Genomic DNA, 21,408 nt, shown 5'->3' on the forward strand with positions numbered 1-21,408 from the left:
GTTCCGAGAAGCTCCACAAACGAGCTCCATCAACAGCTCCCGTCCGATCCAAAGTCTCAACCTGCCAACAACGCCCATCTGCCGATGAAGTCCAGATCAAATTTGCTGCCGCGCAGCGCGTGCCGTCTCCTCCGACAAGGACGGCACGTCCCTGCATCCCCATGTCCGATTTGTGCCCATTCCTCACTGACAGCTCGCCCTCGCCCTAGCCCTCGGCTGCGGGACAGGTCCCATGCTGGATGGCCGCGACTCCTGTCGACGTCGACGAACCCGCGAATTGAGCTCCAAAACACGCTGCTCGAGCTTCAGAAGCAATATCCAAATTTAATCAACATATCCAGGCTGCAATTGGCACTCCAGGGCCTGCGGCAAGATGCCGGCAATGAGATTATCCGCGTCGCTATTTTAGGTCTCGCCAATGGCGGTGCCACGGCTACAAGAGTTTTACGCGCATTGCTCGCCGATCCGTTGCAGGAGGTACAGCCCTGGGAGAAGGAGCTGGAGAACCGGGATGAGAGTAAACCGCTGATTGTGCGGGTTGGCCCGCCTCGGAATCATGCCGTGTCTCTCGAGATCGAGAAGGAGGTTGGTCTGGACGAGATGCATATTTCGTGCCCCGAGTTGGATGGGTATAATCTCGAATTCCTTCTGATGGGGGTCGATGTGCCGTATGGCGCGCCGGGTGAGGTCTCTATTCAAGCGCTGGAGGATGCAGTCCTTGTACCAACTGTTGATATTCCGTCCGCAAATGGTAGAGTATCGCCCATTTCGACACCGGTTCACCAGGCACTGCTTGTCGCTGATGGGTTGATGGGTGCTGTCAATGTTTCCGCTCTTCCCGTCTCCGAAACAGACGAATCTCTCGCGGCCGTTGTTCAAATTGAGGGAGTTACAAAGGAACAGCTGCAGGCTACATTTGACGTCGTGGACGTATCGCTGGCCGAGAAAGGCCTCAGCTTGTTTCGCCAAGGGCCCCAAAATGCCATGGACTATGAACGCTTGTGGTTTTCGAGCAATGTGCCTACCCTGCTGAAATGGCTCAAGGATGGGGCCAAACCTGCTGCTGCTGATGAGACCAAGCCGGCCGTGCGAAGGCTGATTGCGTCGACGTTGCAAAACACTTCCTCCCAAATCGAGCTTATTGAGGCCCGAAAGCTATCCAAGGCGCTGACGCTGCACAGTGATGATCCGGCCGTGGCAGCTTTGAACAAGCGTCTGGCAGACTGGGCACAGAACGCTCACGCCGAGTTACAGGATGAACTAGATCTTGCCTTTAAAGGTCGGCGGTGGCGCAAGTTGGGGTGGTGGAAGTTGTTCTGGCGAGTGGATGATGTCGCCATGCTGACCAACGAAATGCTCGGTCAGCGATTCATGCCCACGGCAGAACAGGAGCTGGTTTTTCTGACCGGCAGAATCGCTCAGCTGCGCGGCGCCTTGCCAGAGTATCCTCAACCCAAGTCGTCCCTGGATGCCACGGAGTCTCGAAAGCTCGGCTCCGGCGAACATGCGCCCCCCTTGGCTGCGACGTCATCCTACTCCCTGCCAAAGTGGCCTGGCCACATTGCCTTCACTCGCCGCTACCTACAAAACGAAACCGTCCCCGCGCTGCAGTCACTTGCCCAGAGACTCGTCATCCAATCCCTGGGCACGTCTGGCATAACCACATCTCTGGCCGCCCTCTTGTACATTTCGTCGTTTGCATCCACCATGTACGAAGCTGGTGCCGTGGCTGCCCTTGGAATCGTCTACAGCCTAGGAAGACTGCAGAAGAGATGGGATGCCGCAAGGTCCTTCTGGGAAGGTGAAGTCCGCGAGGAAGGGCGCAAGGCCGTACGCGGAGCAGAAGAGAGCGTAGCCACGGTCCTGGAGAGCCACGGAAGCAATGGTACAAACGGGGTGGAGGAAATGAAAGAGTTGCAAAACACAAGAGAGCTAATTGCCAAGGCTGAAGACGCACTGGCTCGAATGCCATAGTGTACGATACGGCGGAGCATAAATCTGTATAGTAGCGCATTCTTTGTAGAAAGTATCATCATCACATCTACAGCATCTGTCTCCTATACTTGACTCTGGGCTCCGCACATGAAGATGAAAGGTTTCTTTTCTCGAATCAATCCTAAACGCCAATCCCCTAGCATTTTTGTATCAAGCATCTTGTCCACGCCGCCCGCCTCTCATCAAGGCTGTCCAGGCAAACCAGCCATCATGGTGCGTGTGTCTATCGGCGTCCACCGGCTCTAGCCCGACTAACAGTCGCCCTTCCTCTCGCCAGACCAACACCCCGTCCTCTCAGGTTTCTGCTCCTAAACATGGGCGCATTGCGCAACATGTCCGGGACAATAAAGAAGCGCACGTGAGAGCCCCGGATATACACCTGCTCGAGGTGGGAGACGCGGCCATCGCGAGCGGTTACCGTGATGTCTTTTAGCTGAACGTTCATGTTGTCCTCGGCTAGCCGAAAAGTTAGTACCAGAATACAGCATGTGCGAATATCGCGCGGCCAGGGAACCGAGGGGCAGCGTACCATCGAGCAGTTTCCCACGGTAGGTCTGACCGCTGGTGATTTCGAGAGTCACAATGTGGCCCTACACACGCGCGTTAGCTAACACGCAGAGGGAAATGAAGAGCAATTGCGCCAAACGGACCTGTGCCTCGTTGAGGAGTTTGATGGGGATGCCGATTGTGGACGTCATTTTGGCGTGCCTGCTTCGAATAGATCTGGGGTCCTGAAGCTATCTCAAGATTTCCCGTGGTGGGCTTGGAGTGAAGTGGCGGGTCAATTATTCATCCGGTCCGCAGTGGGTGAGGAGCCACTTCTACTGTGGTGCCAGCTACCTGCAGCCTCTCTTCTCGTGGCATTCGTCGATAACAAACAACATGGGTGTAGCTTCGCCACCCGGGCGGCTGCATGACGTACCAAGAGTCAAAGGCCAACATGACGACCAATTCACGAAACCTCTAGCTCTCAGCCCTGCGACTTTTTCGGGCAGCGGTGAAAGTTTCCAGATGAGGGGTTGCGGCCTATGACAGGTCTTGGAGCTGCCATTTTGGCCACCCCCGTTATGGTGGTGCCTGGCCCAGACTGAGCGAACCGTCACACACTTCACTGTTCTTGCCAATGACACAGCTTCGAAGTCAATAGATTTTGAGTTGTGATGGAGCAGAGGGGTAGAGGGTTGCATATAGACCCTTTTCGGCCTTCCCCCCTCGCCATTGGCGGTACAGAGGCCATTAGGACTGGCTGGTTGATGGCGACCATCCTTTTTGCGAGGGAAGACGCCACTATTCAGAGCAATTTTTCGCTGCCGACTTTCCCGTGATTACGTTTTATGGTGGCCTTGCTCTGGGGAATTGGTACAGCGAGGCGGGTATAAATTGCGATGATGTCAGTCTTTTGATATCACGTCTATCAAATCCACCCTCGCTTTTGTTCAGCGCAGCTATCCTAGCTTCAATATACCACTGTTATTTACTCGCGCCCTCAACGTCCGTCATGTCTCAGTCAGGAGTTACCATTTCAAAAGCCGGAGCACCATTCACGGTGGTCAAAGACTTGTCCCGTTCCAGCCCAGGCGCCAAACAGGCTCTGGTGAAGTCGGTATATGTTTCACTTAACCCAGTGTAAGTGATGATCCTTTGAATCTGGTCCCGCCACGTTATATTCCATCACATAACATTGTTTCTGATGCCTGGAGGGGGAAAAAGTGAAACCATAATGCAAAAATATGGCATCCTAATCCTTGATTGGCCTGCTGTCCTCGGCTCCGACTTTTGCGCCCAAGTCATTGAGACCGGCCCGGAGTGCACGAAGCTCAAGAAGGGCGATTACGTATATGGCGTATGCCGGCTTGGGCAGAGGGCCTATTCCCCGTTTCAGGAGACGTTCTTGGTCGATGAGGACTTGATCCTCAAGGTGGAAGGGGCTCTGACGCCGGCCCAGGCTTCTACCATCGCTGTTGGAGCACTCGTAAGTCTTGTCTGTGACTTGTGGACGGATACCAGGAGCTGATCAAGATCTAGACATCTGCGTTTGGCATCATTGTTGGAGCCAAGGTCCCCCTGCCGGCACCGGGGACAAAGGTTCCGGAGAGAGATGAGTGGCTTATTGTTCTGGGGGGAAGTGGCACTGTTGGGCATTATGCGATCCAGGTGAGCCGATTCCCGGGCTGGTGTCCTGAACGCCTCTAACTTGTGTAGATTGCACGCTTGTGCGGATACAAGGTCGCTGCATCATGCTCCGCTCCCAACAAATCGGTAAGTATAGCCGTCGCAGAAAACAAGCCCAAGTCTGTGAATGCCAGCTATCTAGATTGTCATGAGTCTCGGCGCCCAAGCTGCCTTCAACAATCGTGCAACCCCTGAGGAGCAAGCCGCCGAGGTCAAGTCCATCACTGGAGGAAAATACTCCATCGTCTTTGACGCCAGCGCCCTCTCTCACGAAGCCGCGGCCAAGATGCTGGAAGCAACTACCGCTAGCCCAAAGTACTATACCACGGCTGAAGCGTAAGCGCCGCCTGTTTTCCTTGGACCTTGCGAGCAACTCTAACGCGCATAGAAACCACCACGACATGCCGGCTGGTGTTACTTCGTACTACGTTCTAATCGCCAAACTAGGTCAAGATGATGAGCTGGGTAGACATGTTAGCGAAGAGACAAAGAGGATGATACCTTCGCTCCAGGCACACGTTGCCAGTGGTGCGCTTACTCCGTTGGAGCACGAAGTCTATAGTGGAACTGGATTTGAGAGCCTGATCAAAGCCCTGGATGACTTTGGTGAGGGCAGGACCAAGGGCAAGATTGTGGTTCGCTTGCAGGAGGAATAACTGGTAGAATAGTCACGCCAATCAGTAGGTTTGCAACACGTGACAGAATTGTTTTCGAATCATGTTGTCTCATTCGCGATGGCTGCTTACCGAAGCTGAGAGGCGCAGTTGTGACTCAGAGTACGGATGCCCTTATACGAGGCGGGATCGTCACACTGAAAACGAAAAAAAATATCAGTTTAAAATTGAAAACATGACTTTATTTTACATGTTTCTGCAGACTGCAGCCTTTGTGTCGGTTTGGACGCTGCTTCATCGTCATGTGGCAAGTCACGGACCCATTGCTTCGGCTCGAAAGGCAGTCATGCTCAACAGCTGGTTCTATTCCCTGGCCTCGGCAGTCCTGCTTGGCCTCATGTTCGTGCCGCAACACGAACATGTAGCAACAAGGATTTATCACTTGTCCAAGTTTTATGAGTACGTCGATGTGCTTGGTGTTCGAGCTGGAGGCGGCGAGATCGAGCTGCACTTTGCAGTGCACCACCTCACCACGCCGTATTTGACCTACGTGCGTGTGCTTTACTACAGCCAAGGATGGAAAGTTGTCGCTGCCCCAAACGCGTTCCACCACGTACTTATGTACGCGTATTTTGGTGGAGCTGGAGCTCTTCGGTCCGTGTTGCCCGTCACTGGGACGATTCAGTTGCTGCTGGGATTGGGAGGAGAGGCTTGGCTTTTGTGGAAGAAGAGAGTCGATTGGGAACAGCCATTGTGGCCGCATGAATTCGCCATATCTCTATTTAGCATCTACTTCGTTCTGTGGCTTAGAGAGCTTCGGCAAAAGGCAAGCATCAAAGCCAAAGTTGCCAAGTTCAAGTCGACATAGGCGTGTCACTGACCTAAGCTTTTTTTTTTGCCTGCATTGGAAATATTATCAAGCTGTCTGGGTATCATTTGTTCTCGTCTTTTTTTGCTTCTTTCCAGCCATCATTTCCCTCTTCTCTTGTTTTCGGGCCTGCTTGTCCAAGTTTCCAATCGTTTTGCTTTCGCCTCCGCAGGGCCATTTTGCAAGGGCTGCCTCTTCCGCAGCTTCATCCCACTCACGGGGTAGAATAGCAAATACCAGATACGAGGTGTGAGTCTTGAGATCGTTTTCTGTGCGGTGAACAAGCCTGCCTTGAAGCCATGGCGGATCTTCGTTTTTATTTGAGTCTCCGATGTTGGATTCGGAGGTTGATTCATCGACGTCCATTTTGGACTCTGAAGTATCAGAAACTAGCTGCGATGTTTGGGCTTTGTGGAAGTCTTGGGTCCGCTTTAGATCGCTCTTGAGCTTTTTCACAGCTTCTGCAACATCAGCAGGCTGAGCACTGAAGCCTTTCTCACTGGGGATATTAACCCCAGCACGATCTCGAATGACGTTGAACCTGCGGTGCGCAATTTCAAGCATGTCGATGTCAGTCCAGCCCAGCGTTCGTAGCTCCGTGACAGTGCGCGTCACTTGCTCAATACACGGAGAGAAGGTGCAAACATATGCACTTTTGTTTGGATCAAGTGGTGACTCCCAATCGCAAGGATTCTCATCCAGCTTGCCCCCCCTGAGCGTCTTGCGCCGCGCGAGGTGATGCAGAGCTTCCCACGGAGCTGGCAAGTCCAGAAAGACGGCACTAGCCTTGGGTGACTTGCCATTTATCAAAAAACCTTCATCGTATACATCTCTATGTGTCACTTGGACAATTCCTTGGAGCGAATGCTGCTTGATTTCGGCATCCATCTTTTCAAACCGAGGCTTGTGGAACTCAAAGCTAAATACCTTGCCCCTGGCATCTGAGTCCGACCCTGGGTAACCACTGTAAACTGCGCGCGCTGAGGCATGTGTAAAACTTCCGCTACCAGCTCCCGCCTCGATAATTCTGGTACCCGGTCGAGCCCTGATTCTCTGCAAGACGTAGCTGTAATCGGGAGTGTAAACAACTTGTGTTCTGTGGGGTAAACTGCTCGTCCACAACTCTGGCGTCGGCCTGAGGACGTAGATGAAGCCACTGGATGCTGCAATAGCCTTTTTCGCGGGCGCCGAAGTCGTCGTGTCGTTGCCGTCATCCTGGTTGGAGGTGGGTGTTTCTTCGTCTTCGACTTGGTCTCGCCGGCGCTTGCGGCCACGGGATCCTGTGTCAACTACGGAGGCCCGGACCTGTGAGCCCCAAGGAATGTCCAGTAGTGTGGAATGCGGAAATGAGCCAAATCTTGTGTTGAGGGTGACGCCTTCTGCATATCCGTCCACGGCGCCAATGGATTCCTGCAGAGTGATGGGCTGGTAGTGTTCTTTCGAGAGACTGATGATTGCGAGGGTATTTGGTGCTGTTCTAGACGTGGGCTCGAGAAAAGGCGACGGCCGAGCATCGGCAGATTTGTCCATGACGGAGTTGGGCCAGCTGTAGGCTCGTCAATGCCAGTATTGACAAGTTGGAGGAATTAAAGCTGCCAGTCAATTGCAAGGTTGGATGGGCAAAATATTTTAGACTTTGCATGAAGCGGCAGGGACTGCACATGTGGAGCATTCAATGTTGGGTGGCCCCACCAGGCCAGGCTTTGCGAGAAGACCAGGCCCAGGCTCAGGTTTTATTCAATGTTCGGTGTTGAGCGGCAGTCAGTTGGGCAGACTAATCAGTCAATACCTTCATCATAATACATGTATTTCTTTTTCATTCTAACTGGGCCTTTTATTAGTAGACGGGTTGTAGCATGAAAATTAAAGTCCAGAGCATGGAAGCATTGAGCACCTGGCAGCTAGTCCTCATGAGACGGCATATAAAGGAGGGGCAGGACAGCTTTGTCTGAGCTGCATGGCAAATCTGCCAAAGTGGCATTTCCTTTCCGTGACTCAACCTCGACCCCAACCACCACCACCACCACCGCCGCCACGACTGCGACTCCCACTCCGATTGCGTGCACTCCCTCACCAGCAGCGGCCGGCGACGACTCATCGAGTAGCGACCAGCATTGGCCATGATCCTGCCGTGTCCAGTGACTCTCGCTACTTAATCCTCACCGGACCCGCCAGACTGAATGCATCGTTTGCCCGTCGCGCACCGTCCGAGATTCGTTCTAGTCGCCGCTACTCCCAAGCGCTTCTCCCTTTTATCTATTCGAAGATATAACACCGCCATCATGGATTCGTTAAAAGTCCACAACTCACTCAAGCCAGGCCCTCCCGTGCCCTTCGTGCCTATGGAGCCTGGCAAGGTCTCCTGGTATGCGTGCGGTCCTACCGTCTACGACAAGAGCCATCTTGGTCATGCCCGAAATTACGTGGCCAGCGATATTATTCGACGTATCATGATGCATTATTTTGGCTTCAATGTCAAGTATGTAATGAACATGACTGACGTTGACGACAAGGTGCGAACCCCGCTACACATGTATCATGGCTGCATGCTGACCTCTGTAGATCATTATCAAGGCTAGGAGACAGCGACTTCTAGATCTCGAAAAGAAAAAGCAGTACTCCGAAGATGAACTCAGGAATCTCGGTCTTGCCGCCTTCCGAGCCTATGCGTCAAAAAACCTGCCTCTTCTTACCAAAGATACATCCCAACTGGACGAGACCAACTACACCACTCAGCGGGATGCAGCCTACGGCCCAGTGCTTTCCGGAGGCACCCTCACTGGTGAGGGCAAGCCCGGCGATGACGAGGCAAAGATCAAGATGCATGTCGGAAACATGGATGCAGCTGCCGAAGCTCTGAAGCAGAATGCCATCTTCCCCGGCGCAGACGAAGTCCTCCTACCTTACCTTGACTCACTGCACAAGGAGACAATTGATACCAGCGATCAATCTATATTCACCGATCTGACAAAGAGGATGGAGGCCGTCTTTCTGGAGGACATGGATAATCTCAATGTTCTGCGACCCGACGTCATTACCCGTGTCACCGAGTACATGCCTCAGATAGCCAAGTTTGTGGAGCAAATTGTTGACAAGGGTTTTGCGTACGAAGCCGAAGGCTCGGTTTATTTTGACATTGCAGCCTTCCAGAAAGCCGGCAACACCTATGCTCGTCTGAGACCGGATAGCAAAAACGACAAGGCCCTGCAGGAGGAGGGTGAGGGTTCCTTATCAACGAACCTCGGCGGAAAGCGTGGCGCCGGCGACTTTGCCCTGTGGAAGAAGTCCAAAGCTGGTGAGCCCTACTGGCCTAGCAAATGGGGTGATGGCAGACCAGGCTGGCACATTGAATGCTCCGTCATGGCTTCTGATGTTCTCGGATCTCGCATGGACGTTCACTCTGGCGGCGTGGACTTGGCTTTCCCTCACCATGACAACGAGTTGGCGCAGAGCGAGGCCTACTTTTGCCAGCACGGCAAGGGCGAGCACACCTGGGTCAACTATTTCCTTCACATGGGTCACTTGTCAATTTCGGGATCAAAAATGTCCAAGTCCCTCAAGAACTTCCAGACCATTTCGGACGCACTCGCCACCACATACACCGCCAGGAGCATGCGAATTGTCTTCCTTATGGGCAGATGGAACGACGGTGTCGAAATTTCTCCCGACATGCGGTCTAAAGCCGATAACTGGGAGACCACTATTAGTGTACGTTCCATTTACCCTTGCGCAGAAACCTCGTATTAACGTGTTGGTAGAATTTCTTCACAAACGCCAAATCCTGGATCAGGGAGGCTGGTGTCGGTGGTGGCGTTAAGAGCCTCTCCATTAATCAAGACACTCCAGCTACTGGTCTCCTTGCCGACCTAGAACTGGCCAAGAAGGAGGTCGAGGCCGCGCTAACCAACTCTTTTGATACCCCTCGAGCTATGCTCGTTCTTCTCAAGTTGGTCAACACTGTCAATACCTTCGTCATGAATAACAAGGACGTAGATCTCGCCCACGTCGAGGCCATTGCGCGCTGGATCACCAAAATGGTAGGCGTCTTTGGACTAGACTCCAACGCCACCCCTCCCTACGACGGTCTTGGCTGGGCATCTTCTGTTGCCGCCGATATTGACCCCAAGAAGGCTATCCAGCCTTATGCCGAAGTCCTCCACACTGTAAAGGCCGAGGTGTCCAAGCTCTCCCTCTCCAGCGACACGCTTTCCAATCTCTTGTCCCAGGACCCTTTCAAGGAGTTTGAGTCTATTGTCTCCAGCGGCACTCGTGACGTTGAAGAACTATCTCTTCCTTACATCCAGGTCGTCTCCCAAATTCGTGATGAACTTCGCCGCATTGTGGCGTCTCAAACCGCGGAGAAGAAAAAGACCATTCTCGCCATTTCCGACCGCATCCGTGACGTAGACCTGACGAATCTCGGCGTCTACCTCGCCGATCGTCTCGATAACCAGCCGTCACTCATCAAATTCATCCCTGCTGCAGAACTCATCCGCGCGAGGGAAGAGAAGGCCGCACGTGAGGCCGAAAAGGCCCAGAAGAAGGAAGAGGCCAGGATTGCGCGAGAAAAGGCGGAGCAAGAGGCCAAAGAAAAGGCCAAGATTCCTCCCGAGGAAATGTTTAAAAAGGATGAGCGGTACAGTGCTTGGGATGAGAGCGGCATGCCAACAAAAATGAAGGATGGTAGTGATGTGCCGAAGAGTCAGCTGAAGTCTTTGAAGAAGATGTGGGAAAAGCAGAAGAAAGTGCACGAGGAGTTGAAGGCCAAGGGAGGCTTGTAGGCGATGAATATAGACCAATAAATGGAATCCCACTATTGCCAACTTGTGTAGCTGGTGCCACCGGAAGTTGCTTCCATGTCACACACATCACGATGGTCTCCCTAGTGCTAGAGTTGTGCCCCAAAGCGACATCGAACGAAATACATATATGTCCAGTCCAGGGCTAAGCGGGAGCTGCCCGCGTGACGGCCATGATGGACTTCCGCAGGGCTGCCGCCACTTTCCCATGTCCCCAAGCGACGCCAGATTGGATGGAGTAGAGGAATATAGAACCGCGCCGCTTTGACACAACCACTAATGATTCCTGGCCATGGGCATCCCGCAACATGTGCGAAACCAGCAACCCGTAACCCGGCCACTGCGTTTCCTACACTGTCTGCTGCTAACACTGCCATACTACTTTGGGAAGTAGTTCATACAGTCAATCATGTCCGCCTATTTGCTGCAACTTGACTCGATCAAGCTGGGTAGATTTACTACGAGTCTTGACCAACACCTCGATGGATACCATGAGCTGAATATACCTGCCGCACGGAATAACACCTCTCATGTCTGGGAGTAAATATCTAGAAGAGTGGGTTGAAATATCCGCTTTGCACCAACTCGGGGACCTAGCCACTCGTTGGACAACTCTGACAGATGATTTGATCAGGCCCATCGCTACCTCGAAAATAGAAAACTAGATCAAAAAGGTCTCCCTTCGTCCATATATGATTATAGGGAATAAAACCTTTTGTCAACGATCGAGATGTGGTAGCACCGGGCCCATGATGACAAAGTTTGACGCCCCTACAAGCATTCCTTTCGGTCTTGTGTTGGTGAAACTCGTGATTGCTGTGCAATTAGCCAGTCTCGTAAGCCCGGCCGTTCAGTTCCAGCACCGGAGTCTTGATAGCGGACAGGTATAGTGCACTACTCTCGGCTTGCCAATTTCCCATTGGGGAACTGTATTCCCCTCAACGAGGCCAGACTATGCCACAGTTTTAAGCTATAATATCCATGAGCTGGCCTTGACCTGCCCGTGTATATGGAGTCCTTCGAGATTGTCGGGTTCAAGCTAGGGAGGGAAAACCGTAGCAAATGTCCGGCAATAATTGGCTTTGACGGTGCTGGTATGCAAGTAGCTATGGGGCGGGAATGAACAGGAACTGGAGACACTGAAGGCACATGAGGTGGAAGGGGACGTCCGGCAGAACTAGTGAGACGGTGAAGATGACTGAAGATTGAAGAATAGACACGGTTACAATGAAGGACTTCAGAACCATCGACGGTCCTCATTGCGCGATTGAAATGCAGTGGATGCGACGGACTTGACCCTCGATGGTTGGACTTGTTACCACCTGCTGTGAGCAAGTCATGACAGTTGAACAGTGGTATCATGGCTGTTTGACGAAAGGGCCGCGTTAGTCGGGTGGGTGGCTTCTCCGATGGGCCGATAGAGCTTCCAACCGATTGCAAAGGATATCACAATCGGGTAGAAATCTTATAAACGAGACAGAATGAGGCATTTCATCAAGACTCCGGAGAGGGGTTTTTCCGTTGGAGGAGTAGACCGCAGCTCTTGATATGGCAGCAGAGTTGCATCAGAATTAGGAGATACGTGGTAATGGTTCCATGTTGATGTAAACTGTAGACTGTCTACTTCACAAAGGATCGAAGTGGACTGATTATGATTACACTATTTGTGTGTACACAGCGGAGTATTACTGTTCACTTTAGAAGTTAGCAGAAGGACTTGGTAAAAGGAGGGAGCCTGTCCATATATTTAACAATCTATGTTGACCGATCTGCGTATCCGGTACTTGTAACACGATGGCTTCTGCGATCATAAATACTGTAGTAGGGACAAGTTGGATCGGCCTTGGCAATGGTATAAAACTAGAATCCTCCATTGGGTGAATAAGCACTTTGGTGTACCCTTCCAGCCGCTTGTCGAACCTGTCGTAGGTAACCTCCACGTCATCCAATGTGATTTCGTGTGACACGACAAAGCTCGGCTTCGCTTTCCCTGCTATGATGAGGTCCCTAAGATACCTATTGTAGGCTTTGACACTACACTGGCCGGTTGCAAGTTTGAGGCCCTGTCACTGGTTTAGAGTAGGAAGTTCTAATACTGAGGTCCAGAAAGGTGCAACTAACCTTTTCAAAGAGCTTTCCAAAACTCAGGCTGATCATGCCCTTTGCCGCGGCAGTGTCAGGGGCGCCAGGATCACTATCAAACTCGAATGAATATCCGCTAAACGGCTGTGAAACGGGGAATTTACCTCGGAACATATAGTCCAGGAATGCCTAGTCCACCACACGGCCTCGTAACCCGAATCATGTTTTCAAGAACGATATTTGGCTGTTCGGAAGAGCCCCTGCTGTCCATGGCCTGATAACCCACAGCGTCCACCGATCGATCTACCATGCCATTATTCACCTCGATGATTTGCTCCACAGCGTCACTTTTGGTCAAGTCGACGGGAATGCAGCCAATGGCTTCCGCTACCTGCAATCGCTCGGGGACTCGGTCAACGACAAATACCCTGGAATCTCCACGCAAAACAGCCGAGTATCCAGCCATCAGGCCAACGGGGCCAGCACCAAAGACGGCGATGCTTTCTCCAGGAGTAAAGCCGGAGAGTTCGACACCGTGCCATCCTGTTGAAATGCGATTGAGCACCAAGTGGCCGCAGAGGCCAAGGTTCGCCTCGGAAGACACACACCTGTTGGGAAGATATCTACCGCAGGGTTCAGCACTAATTTTGGTAAGCAAGCCGGGCAGAACTTACCCGCAAGAAGAATGAAGCCGGATTCATGCTCTTTACCAGGCGGCAGCTGAAGAGCATTGAAATCTGCGTACGGAACGCGGAGATACTGGGCCTGTCCACCACGGTATGGTCGACTCCCATGGCAACGTATCCTGAATACGAGAAGCGGTACAAGTCCACTGTTACATATTGCTGGCATTGACAAGACGAACCGTATGCACCGCCTGCGAACCCGGGATTGACGCCGGTGCAAAAAGCAGTTTTGCCCTCCTCGCAGTTGCGGCAACGGCCGTCGGCGACGTTGAACGGGACTACGACTCTATCGCCCTTCTTCAGCAACGTCACGCCCTCACCAACCTCTTCAACAATGCCCATGTCTTCATGTCCTGCATCCACATGTTTAACCAACGGCCAGCCCAGCCACGTTAACGGCGCGACATACCAAATGTAATGCCCTGCTGCGGGCGGTTCTGCCCTCGTACATGCTGCACCAATGTGCGAAATTACGCGACACCACACCACGCTCCCTAGTTAGTCACTCACTGCAGGTCTGAACCACAAATCGAGGTGCTGTTAATACAGGAACGGGCAGAGTCCATCAAGGGCAGGCATACTGTCGTCACTATGAGAATAACGTCATGGCGAGTAGAGTAGTCTTGTGTTTTCTAAGCGTTCAGATGCGGGGAAAATCGACAGGAAGAAATCCTGGCCTCTGACGTATACTTTGTCAAGCGAGTAAATAGGGTTGACACCAACTAGGGCCAACGAGTTAGCCACTTTCCACATTAGGCAACGCCCCTTATTTGGCGACAAGTTGCGCCAATGGTTCGGTATGTCGGCCGAAACTCGGGCAAACGAGTCAATGTACTTCAGTCATGTATTTTTTACTGTCAACTTGGCATTTGCGCTCGCTGACCATGGGTCGTACCAGCCAGACGATAATGGTAGAATGTTCTCGCTCCGTTTGGGACATTGACGGGGATGCCAATATTGGGAATTAGACCCAGATATTTCTAGCAAGAGCGTACGGAAACGATCATTGTGTTTATGTGCTTCCTCTTAATTCGCTCATGTTTTGTTAGTAATGCAGGAAGCGCCATCAGTGCTACATTTGATGAAAACACTCTCAGGTACCCTAGAGGCCGACAAAAGAGCAGACTTTTCCTGGCAAGACTTGGCATAGTACAGGCGAAAGCAGGTTTATGCCTTATTTTTAAGATTAACATTTCATTTTATTCAACCTATCCGAACGCTCATATGAGCACGGCATCGGGTAAGGCCAAGTGAGAGTAGCATAATGTGCCGGGCCGTATCTAAACAAGAGAACTTTTGATTTACCGCGTCATACACTACGAAACTCCTATTTTTTCATCTTTACAGAACCGTTTAGATGGTTGATCACTTGCCAAATATACTTTTGCTCTTCAGTAGCACCGTGTTTGCTGAAACGTGTGAGCCACCTCTCTTCACTTTGCTTGTATATAATACATCTTCGCTAGCCGCGTTACACTGTATCGCTATTTTCAAAGAACTTTCTGATTCTGGCAGCAACCACGGATTTTCTTCCAAGCTATAGCACAACGTTTAAGTTCTATACTAGGTACACATCCCTGCGCTCACTTGACACGTTGCCAATAACAGGCGCACATATTGGTGGGCCACAACCTTGCAGATGGCGTGGTGCAAGGATACAGGCGCCAAAATTTCCCCGTCGGAGACTTGGCACTCGAACCGGGGGAGGAGCAGTCTAGGGTGCATCTGCACGGTGTGTAGATAGTGAATGGTGTTGGTAACTCTTGTTGCGATGTCAGCAGAGACTGCTGAGCCTGTTCCACCATCATATCCAGGTCCTGGGCAGCGAGAGTATACTGATTTGGCACTTTCTCTACTCTGTATATTACATTGGAACTTTTTAGCCGTACAAGTACCTTCCATGTTGCTTTGTAGGTGAATACTCGGTGACTTGGCGCGGAGCACTCCACGCCTTCCGGTTCAGCCAAGTCTGATAACAGAGTCTGCTAACGGACTCTAGAGAAAAGGATCTCAACATCTTCCATAGCTCGAGTACCAAGTTATTGTAGAGTTTTTACTAAAGCTCTTGCAATACTATCTCGGTCCTTTGTTGATAATTCCGCAGGACAAGATGGCAATTCACAGCCATGAACAAGAATATAAGACGTCATGAAAAAAATATTTTTTGAAGTAGCACTAAATGTAATAGAAATTGTAAAGTAGGTGGTAAAACACCAATTCTCACTGAAAAAAAATAAAACGTTCCAATCTACTGGTTACATGTGATCCATTGCGGATGGCCGAATACAATCACTCTGACCTTCTCTAGAACTTGTCAGACAGGTGACATCTCTTTCGGAATTACCAAACAGTCGATCGTAATAGTTTTCTCAGGCGATAATCATAGCGAGGGTAGCGACAGTGATAGCGGCAATAACGCTAAAGGAAGTGCTAGCAGCGCCCGCAGTCACAGGTCCAGCGTTTGTTGGCGTGGCTATAGACGGCGAGTTAGAGAGCGACGACAAGCTTGATAGAGAATCGTCAAAACCCGGAACAGAAAACACTCTGGAGACTCCTTGCTTGCAAGGATGGAAAATTGTACATACCTTTGCGAGCAGTGCCGGAGGCGGAGGCAACGCCCGATGGGTGCGACGGTCGTGGGCTCGTGGTTCCAGTGGGAAGTGCTGAGGTTCTTGAGGGTGAAGCCGAAGAGGAAGCTGAAGAGGGAGCTGAAGAGGGAGCTGAAGAGGGAGCTGAAGAGGGAGCTGAAGAGGGAGCTTGTCTAGAGCTTCCACTTGGGACAGCGGAACCGGCAGGGCGCGAGACCGAGGAACCAGTGGTTGAAGCTGGTTGAGAGCTACTAGTACTCTACCTATGACGATCAGTCCACCATTGGCGTCGTACTTCGAACAGAGGGCGATGAGATACTTACGGCTTGGGCCTCGGCGCTGGTGCTGGTGACTTGCTCAACAGTGGTGGAGGGGGCTTCTTGGACGTTGAGATTGCACTTTGCCCTGAAGCGTTCGGCGCGGGAGTAAGGCATGAAGCCCTCAAGGGTGGCACAAGTACCGAAGCAGAAGTTGACGAAGGGCTGAGCGTATGGGTGAGTGCAACTCTCAGAAGTGTCGCTAATTCGCAACACGATGCCTGTTGGGCAACCGTTAGTGGCTGAGAAGAAGCTGCTGTTTCACGACATCTCGTTATGCTCGCAACTTACCGCAAGATCCGTGGCACTTGTATTGATCACTGTCAGAAGAATATCCGTAATCGTACCCCTCCATGTTCAGGTCGACCGTGCTGGCACCGTTGAGAGGAGGGAGGAGGCTTTCGTCCTGGAACGGAGGCCTCTGGGAAATGGTAAAGGTTGCCTGGGTTCCCGCCGCTCGCCTCTTCCATGGCAGCAGGCGTGGCAGGCGCGGCATTGACAACGGCGCCGATGGCCGAGAGAAGGGTGACGGCAGAAATAGAACGCATCTTTAATGCTGAAATATATTCTTTACGTTTTAAAAGGGGTCGAGTAAAGGAGGCCTGACAGGTTGCTGAGAAGACTTGGATGTGTGGTGCGAGTTATCGAGCATCTAGGCGGCAACAACGCTGGATATATATACACATTCACGACAGCAAGCTGGACCGCGTGACAGACGTATAGCTGAGTTTGTTGCCGTTTTCGTCAGAGCTCCGATGTTTACACCAAAAGCGTGCCCTTGTTGCTCACGAGTAATGAATTAAGATTACCCAAGGTTCATAAGAGGGGCCGCTATCAAAGTATTGGCAGTCTCATATTCTAGCTCGTACCGAAAACCATGGCTATAGCGGGTCAGGGGTATACGAATATTCGGGTTTTGTGATAGTTCACACTTGTAAAGGTTTTTTTCCGAATTAATACCCGTCATCGACTAAGTTGACGAGCCACTTAGCCCACTTGGTTGCCAACGAGGAGTCAGGTTTCTTACGATACTGTGGAAGATCCTCCCACGCGGATGCCAATATCGTTATTTGCACCGAAAATACGCCTTTCAGAGGCGCGTATGTTGCTACAAACCAGGCGGGACCTACTAGTCTTTTTTCTATGCAATTTAAACCTTGCATTTACGATAATCGCTGCAATAATGATCAAAAAATTCTCACAAAAGTTATCGTTATAGACATGGTTTACTGTATTTGCTCTTATACGAACGTGAGTCTGATTCTATTATCCTTCAGCCGTAGCGAATAAATCAAAACAACGCCTTTGGGAAACCACCATAAATTTTCCTCTTTCAGGTTTGATATTGACCCCATCTCTCTTATTCTACTTCACTTCTCTCATATCCGTGTAGTCTATATTTGTGATCGTGCAGAGTTTGATGTTCATCTTAGTTCACTTTTCTTGCCAACTCTCCAAGTTCTCCAGAACAACAAGCTATGACGATCGGCTCGCTTCTCTGTCCATCTTATCTGATCCGGGGCAACCGTCTAAGCAGGAGCTTTTGGTAAAATGTGGAACCCATCCAACAAGGCATGTGGATGTCTTTACCCCTGGCGAACGGGCTCGTCCTTCTCCACAAACATTGCCAATATTTTGAAAGACTTGGGGTACTTGAGCACTAAAGAGAAATAACGTAGCCAACAAAGTAGCAGGATCTTATCTGATCCAACGGCCGGGATGTATCAGCTCACACTCAGCGTTGATGCCCCACGGTATCCCTGCCTGCCAAGCAAATAAACAAGTATTCCTCCCACCAACTTTAATATAAGTTTCATTTCATGACAGAACAAATGGGTCGGATGACATGTGCAACATCTTATCTGATCCATCACTAAGATCTAATGGGTCCGGACCTGCATCAACAGTCATATGACAGGATTAATGCCTCATGATTTGGCGGTTCCGGTGGCTCCTCCCACCCATTCCCAGCGTAAAGGATTTTCCATCCTATGGCATGCAATCACCCGGTGTTTTTTCGTCGGACATCATGCTTAGTTCCGAGTAGTCACAAGCCCGAGTGGTCCATTGTGGCGAAAATTCTGTCCCGCTCTTGGGTGGTGATGCCTGCGTACATAAGTTGACCAAGGAACCCCATCTTCTCCTTTTCTCTTTTCTTCGAGCCTTTGAAGGTACTCCCTCTCACACACGACTTCCTCTCATTTCAGCCTGCCAGTATTGGCCACTCGGAAAACATGCACTTGACCAGGATTGCCGTGGGAGCTGGCTTGGCTCTGGCTTCGGCCATCAGTGCCCAGAGCGAGCCGAAGCCCAGCAACCCATCAACTGCCAGTGTGACAGATGATTACATGGGCCCTGCTGCCTTTATGTGGCCGCCTGACAGAGTGTGGTCGGGCGACATGGATAATCAGGAGCCTTGCGGCTCTCGTGCCGCCGCCGGAAACAGGACAAAATTCCCCATCAGTAAGTCATGCCATGGCCACTGACAACTTGAACTTGCTGCATGTTATTCCTCCATCAGTTCACCAGGTACCTATAACATGGTATCTAGGGTCTATACGATTTCTATCGAATAATGCTGACTTCTCTCCCAGCCGGAGGCGCCGTTGCTCTTGTTGCTCAGGACGATTACTACAATAGCAAGATCAGCATCTCATATAAGCAGGGTAAGTGAACTCGTTGGCAGCGTTTGGAAGACGCTACACCCGCCTAGTTGTGTGGTCTGAATGGGAAGCTAAGTTATGTGACATGTAGATCCCCAGACAAACACCGACTTCAGTGTTCTCGTCGAGACCATCGACATTAGCGATCTGAACCCCGGCCACACCTGCGTTCGAGTTCCGGATGCCCCTTCACGGGTTACCGCAGGTACCAATGCAACTCTCCAGATCATCTACAAGGCCGACTGGGACGCCCCTCACAACCAGACATTCTATGCCTGTGCCGATATCACCTACGTTGATGCAGCGGACTTCAAGTTGCGTATTCCTTGCTTCAACGCCACTGAGCCAGGTGAAGACGACAAGAAGTTCGCAGCTGAAAAAGATAAGCCCGCCGGTGACTCTAAGAACTCTAAGACGCCAACCGCTGGAAGTAGCGGTGGATCTGGGTTGAAGGGCGGTGCCCTGGCTGGCGTTATTGTCGGTTCAATTCTCGGTGCTTGCATTATCGCAGCTGCTGGCCTCTTCCTGTACCGTCGTAGAGAACAGAGGCTGAGACAGCTGCGGCTTGCTCGGATGGAGGAAAACGCCAAGAAGTCCGACTACCGAGATGATAGGTCTGTAGAGCTTATTTAAGTCATGATGATGATTAATATACCAGTATAGTTCGGAGATCAAGTGTCACATATCTCGTTCTTTCATGCTATGATACCGGGAGTAATCAATAGTTGGGTCAGTATAGACGTCCACGTCTCGAAACACCCCTTTCCAAATCAACCGTCTTTTTTGATTCCACTGCCTCTGGGGCTCCTACCTGGCTTGGTGGCTGCTTCAGGGGTGATTAGGCGATCCCAGTTGGCAGAGTATAGGCAGTGTACCAATGTTAAATGTGGTCTTATGGTATAGTAACCTACCTACATTGCGGAAATTCCACAACTTGGTGATCAAAAGACGTGAAAGAAACATAACCAATATTGAGCACATATTTTTTTCAGACTATCGGGGGGTTTCAGTTGGTTCTTTGAAGTTTAGAAACATGGAGCAAAATGATGCAGCAATAGTGTCTTGGGGCATATTTTCTCCGTCATTAAAGATTACAGGTTATTTTCAGCTGATGGAGTTTTATCCTTTTAAATTGTTCACACCTTGGGTGCCATGCAGTCACTTAGCCAGGGGTTATCAGCGCTGCTCTTGCAAGCTTCGAACGTCATTATTCGATCTTGTATAAAAGGTTACATAGACATAGCCCATCTATTCCGTAATTGTGTGCCGTACGTAACCCGATTGGTTTGAACCCTTTCTCCCTCTCCCCATATCATCAATCTTAGACAGGCCGCCAAGATCAGGTCGCTCATTCAAAGCAAGCACAATTGTAGCACGCTATTGTGAGGTGGGACTGTTTCACTTGAGACAATTGATCACGTAAGTCTCTAGTTGCCCGATTCAGAGGGATCTTCTGACCGAATCGTTGCACAGTTATTCTGTGGTATGACACATCAAGCGCAAATGATATCCCCAGCATTATGCAATATTTATTCGTTGAAGCTGCATCGGAGCTGAAACATCAGTGCTTATGCGAGTTATCGGACAGTCTGGACAGCATTTTTTTTGTGTAATCAAGTATACAGCTCGCAGGCAGCTTCTACATGGCTACCAACCCGGTCACAACCCGGTACTTTCGTTTAGTCACCAATACAAAGTCTGCTTAACATAATGGGAGAAATCTTCATATCCACAGCTTCGGGAGTGACTGTGTGTGATTAGGTGCATGCGTCAGTTCCCAGTTTCCATTTCAACTGGCACTTTGAGGTGGTGACCTCGGACAGCAGTTGCATCACCTTTTGCCAGCACAGTTCTGTGCTATTGTCCAGGTTGACCTAGATTTGCGATGACTGGAGGACGCAAAACAGTTCAAAGTCAAATACGAGTATTTCAAAATATGGGAAAATACACTTAAAGCTCTTGTTGTCACGTTTTGGCGCGGAGCTAGCCGTGTAAAGCCCTTTGCGGACGTAATAGCTCAAGCAAGTATATAACAACTGGGTAGGCGACTAATAAAAGTATTTGAAATATGGAGGGATGAAGAGCCTGTAAACCTGAAAATTGCCTATTGAAACGCTCAGTGGCCTTCGGTCCTGGCGCATACCGAATCAATTCAGCTCCATTCCATATATCTCGGGAACACTCCAGCTTACCGCTCAGTCAAGTCTCATAAACCTATCCCACGGCCTGTTACGCTATCCCTGTTGCAGTAATCGTTAAAACTTGCAATAATCGCTATTGTAGGTGTCACTGTAGTTGCAACCTTTATCGCAGTGTTGCATATAGGCAACGTCGCCGTCAAAGCCACCCTCGCAGGAAAAGAGAGAGTTGTGGACGTAGTCATCAGACGTAGGGTTACCAGCGACGACGAGATCCCGCTTCATTTGATATAGTTCCATGGAAGAATACGAGAAGCTTTGTCAATTCCTTGCCGGAGTCGACAGACATGAGAAGGAAGACATCAGCTGTGTCGATCAGGGTACTGCCGCAATAAAACCATTTGACCGTGTTACAGGTTGGCAGCCAAAGCGAGAGGCGCAGCTGCCAGCATATGGAGCGAGATGATAGTAGTCTTGAGCACGGTG

General features: G+C 50.7%; 10 protein-coding genes across 11 annotated transcripts; 6 read left to right on the plus strand and 4 right to left on the minus strand.

The window, feature by feature from the left end:
* Positions 1 to 71: 71 nt before the first annotated feature.
* On the plus strand, positions 72 to 2,244 carry J3458_001624 (uncharacterized protein). Its single transcript, XM_066116825.1, has one exon. It carries the CDS (start codon positions 85 to 87, stop codon positions 1,972 to 1,974), a length of 1,890 nt encoding a protein of 629 aa, XP_065978711.1. The 5' UTR covers positions 72 to 84; the 3' UTR covers positions 1,975 to 2,244.
* On the minus strand, positions 2,219 to 2,693 carry SMD3_1 (small nuclear ribonucleoprotein Sm D3; the record flags this gene model as incomplete). The annotated part of the gene is made up of 3 exons (XM_007816025.1): positions 2,219 to 2,451; positions 2,525 to 2,585; positions 2,646 to 2,693. 3 exons carry the CDS (start codon positions 2,691 to 2,693, stop codon positions 2,219 to 2,221), a joined length of 342 nt encoding a protein of 113 aa, XP_007814216.1.
* A 177-nt stretch (positions 2,694 to 2,870) lies between these two features.
* On the plus strand, positions 2,871 to 4,562 carry J3458_001626 (uncharacterized protein). The gene is made up of 4 exons (XM_066116826.1): positions 2,871 to 3,621; positions 3,706 to 3,967; positions 4,021 to 4,149; positions 4,198 to 4,562. The coding sequence occupies exons 1-4, from the start codon at positions 3,494 to 3,496 to the stop codon at positions 4,360 to 4,362; spliced, it is 684 nt and encodes a 227-aa protein (XP_065978712.1). The 5' UTR covers positions 2,871 to 3,493; the 3' UTR covers positions 4,363 to 4,562.
* J3458_001627 (uncharacterized protein) lies at positions 4,316 to 4,823 on the plus strand (the record flags this gene model as incomplete). Its single annotated transcript, XM_066116827.1, has 2 exons — positions 4,316 to 4,503; positions 4,556 to 4,823. The coding sequence occupies 2 exons, from the start codon at positions 4,316 to 4,318 to the stop codon at positions 4,821 to 4,823; spliced, it is 456 nt and encodes a 151-aa protein (XP_065978713.1).
* A 304-nt stretch (positions 4,824 to 5,127) lies between these two features.
* Positions 5,128 to 5,649, plus strand: J3458_001628 (uncharacterized protein; the record flags this gene model as incomplete). The annotated part of the gene is made up of 1 exon (XM_066116828.1): positions 5,128 to 5,649. The coding sequence occupies one exon, from the start codon at positions 5,128 to 5,130 to the stop codon at positions 5,647 to 5,649; it is 522 nt and encodes a 173-aa protein (XP_065978714.1).
* TRM61_1 (tRNA (adenine-N(1)-)-methyltransferase catalytic subunit trm61) lies at positions 5,538 to 7,251 on the minus strand. Its single transcript, XM_007816027.2, has one exon. It carries the CDS (start codon positions 7,177 to 7,179, stop codon positions 5,698 to 5,700), a length of 1,482 nt encoding a protein of 493 aa, XP_007814218.2. The 5' UTR covers positions 7,180 to 7,251; the 3' UTR covers positions 5,538 to 5,697.
* A 382-nt stretch (positions 7,252 to 7,633) lies between these two features.
* On the plus strand, positions 7,634 to 10,463 carry CYR1_1 (cysteinyl-tRNA synthetase). Of its 2 annotated transcripts, XM_007816028.2 has the most exons (3): positions 7,924 to 8,162; positions 8,212 to 9,357; positions 9,408 to 10,463. In XM_007816028.2, the coding sequence occupies exons 1-3, from the start codon at positions 7,932 to 7,934 to the stop codon at positions 10,428 to 10,430; spliced, it is 2,400 nt and encodes a 799-aa protein (XP_007814219.1). In that variant the 5' UTR covers positions 7,924 to 7,931; the 3' UTR covers positions 10,431 to 10,463. The 2 variants fall into 2 exon arrangements, with proteins under 2 accessions (XP_065978715.1, XP_007814219.1); XM_066116829.1 differs by having other exon boundaries at positions 7,634 to 9,357.
* Positions 10,464 to 12,145: 1,682 nt separating this feature from the next.
* On the minus strand, positions 12,146 to 13,848 carry J3458_001631 (uncharacterized protein; the record flags this gene model as incomplete). Its single annotated transcript, XM_066116830.1, has 5 exons — positions 13,626 to 13,848; positions 13,205 to 13,569; positions 12,695 to 13,153; positions 12,570 to 12,642; positions 12,146 to 12,511 (listed from the first exon to the last, which is right to left on the minus strand). The coding sequence occupies exons 3-5, from the start codon at positions 12,994 to 12,996 to the stop codon at positions 12,146 to 12,148; spliced, it is 741 nt and encodes a 246-aa protein (XP_065978716.1). The 5' UTR covers positions 12,997 to 13,153; positions 13,205 to 13,569; positions 13,626 to 13,848.
* Positions 13,849 to 15,585: 1,737 nt separating this feature from the next.
* J3458_001632 (uncharacterized protein) lies at positions 15,586 to 16,617 on the minus strand (the record flags this gene model as incomplete). The annotated part of the gene is made up of 4 exons (XM_066116831.1): positions 15,586 to 15,689; positions 15,798 to 16,067; positions 16,124 to 16,342; positions 16,413 to 16,617. 4 exons carry the CDS (start codon positions 16,615 to 16,617, stop codon positions 15,586 to 15,588), a joined length of 798 nt encoding a protein of 265 aa, XP_065978717.1.
* Positions 16,618 to 18,295: 1,678 nt separating this feature from the next.
* On the plus strand, positions 18,296 to 19,454 carry J3458_001633 (uncharacterized protein). The gene is made up of 3 exons (XM_007816031.2): positions 18,296 to 18,584; positions 18,716 to 18,787; positions 18,876 to 19,454. The coding sequence occupies exons 1-3, from the start codon at positions 18,356 to 18,358 to the stop codon at positions 19,415 to 19,417; spliced, it is 843 nt and encodes a 280-aa protein (XP_007814222.2). The 5' UTR covers positions 18,296 to 18,355; the 3' UTR covers positions 19,418 to 19,454.
* The last annotated feature ends 1,954 nt before the right edge of the window (positions 19,455 to 21,408 follow it).

This window comes from Metarhizium acridum, assembly GCF_019434415.1.
Source record: "Metarhizium acridum strain ARSEF 324 chromosome Unknown scaffold_1, whole genome shotgun sequence".
Taxonomy (NCBI): Eukaryota; Fungi; Ascomycota; class Sordariomycetes; order Hypocreales; family Clavicipitaceae; genus Metarhizium; species Metarhizium acridum.

Bases quoted from the DNA above. Each gene is read 5' to 3' on its own strand.
- TRM61_1 (XM_007816027.2), bottom strand. From the start codon at position 7,179: ATGGACAAATCTGCCGATGCTCGGCCGTCGCCTTTTCTCGAGCCCACG.
- J3458_001633 (XM_007816031.2), top strand. From the start codon at position 18,356: ATGCACTTGACCAGGATTGCCGTGGGAGCTGGCTTGGCTCTGGCTTCG. The intron at 18,585-18,715 runs GTAAGTCATGCC...CTTCTCTCCCAG, and splicing joins CAGGACAAAATTCCCCATCA to CCGGAGGCGCCGTTGCTCTT. The intron at 18,788-18,875 runs GTAAGTGAACTC...TGTGACATGTAG, and splicing joins CAGCATCTCATATAAGCAGG to ATCCCCAGACAAACACCGAC.
- CYR1_1 (XM_007816028.2), top strand. From the start codon at position 7,932: ATGGATTCGTTAAAAGTCCACAACTCACTCAAGCCAGGCCCTCCCGTG. The intron at 8,163-8,211 runs GTGCGAACCCCG...TGACCTCTGTAG, and splicing joins TGACTGACGTTGACGACAAG to ATCATTATCAAGGCTAGGAG. The intron at 9,358-9,407 runs GTACGTTCCATT...ACGTGTTGGTAG, and splicing joins ACTGGGAGACCACTATTAGT to AATTTCTTCACAAACGCCAA.
- J3458_001626 (XM_066116826.1), top strand. From the start codon at position 3,494: ATGTCTCAGTCAGGAGTTACCATTTCAAAAGCCGGAGCACCATTCACG. The intron at 3,622-3,705 runs GTAAGTGATGAT...AGGGGGAAAAAG, and splicing joins TATGTTTCACTTAACCCAGT to TGAAACCATAATGCAAAAAT. The intron at 3,968-4,020 runs GTAAGTCTTGTC...ATCAAGATCTAG, and splicing joins CCATCGCTGTTGGAGCACTC to ACATCTGCGTTTGGCATCAT.
- J3458_001624 (XM_066116825.1), top strand. From the start codon at position 85: ATGAAGTCCAGATCAAATTTGCTGCCGCGCAGCGCGTGCCGTCTCCTC.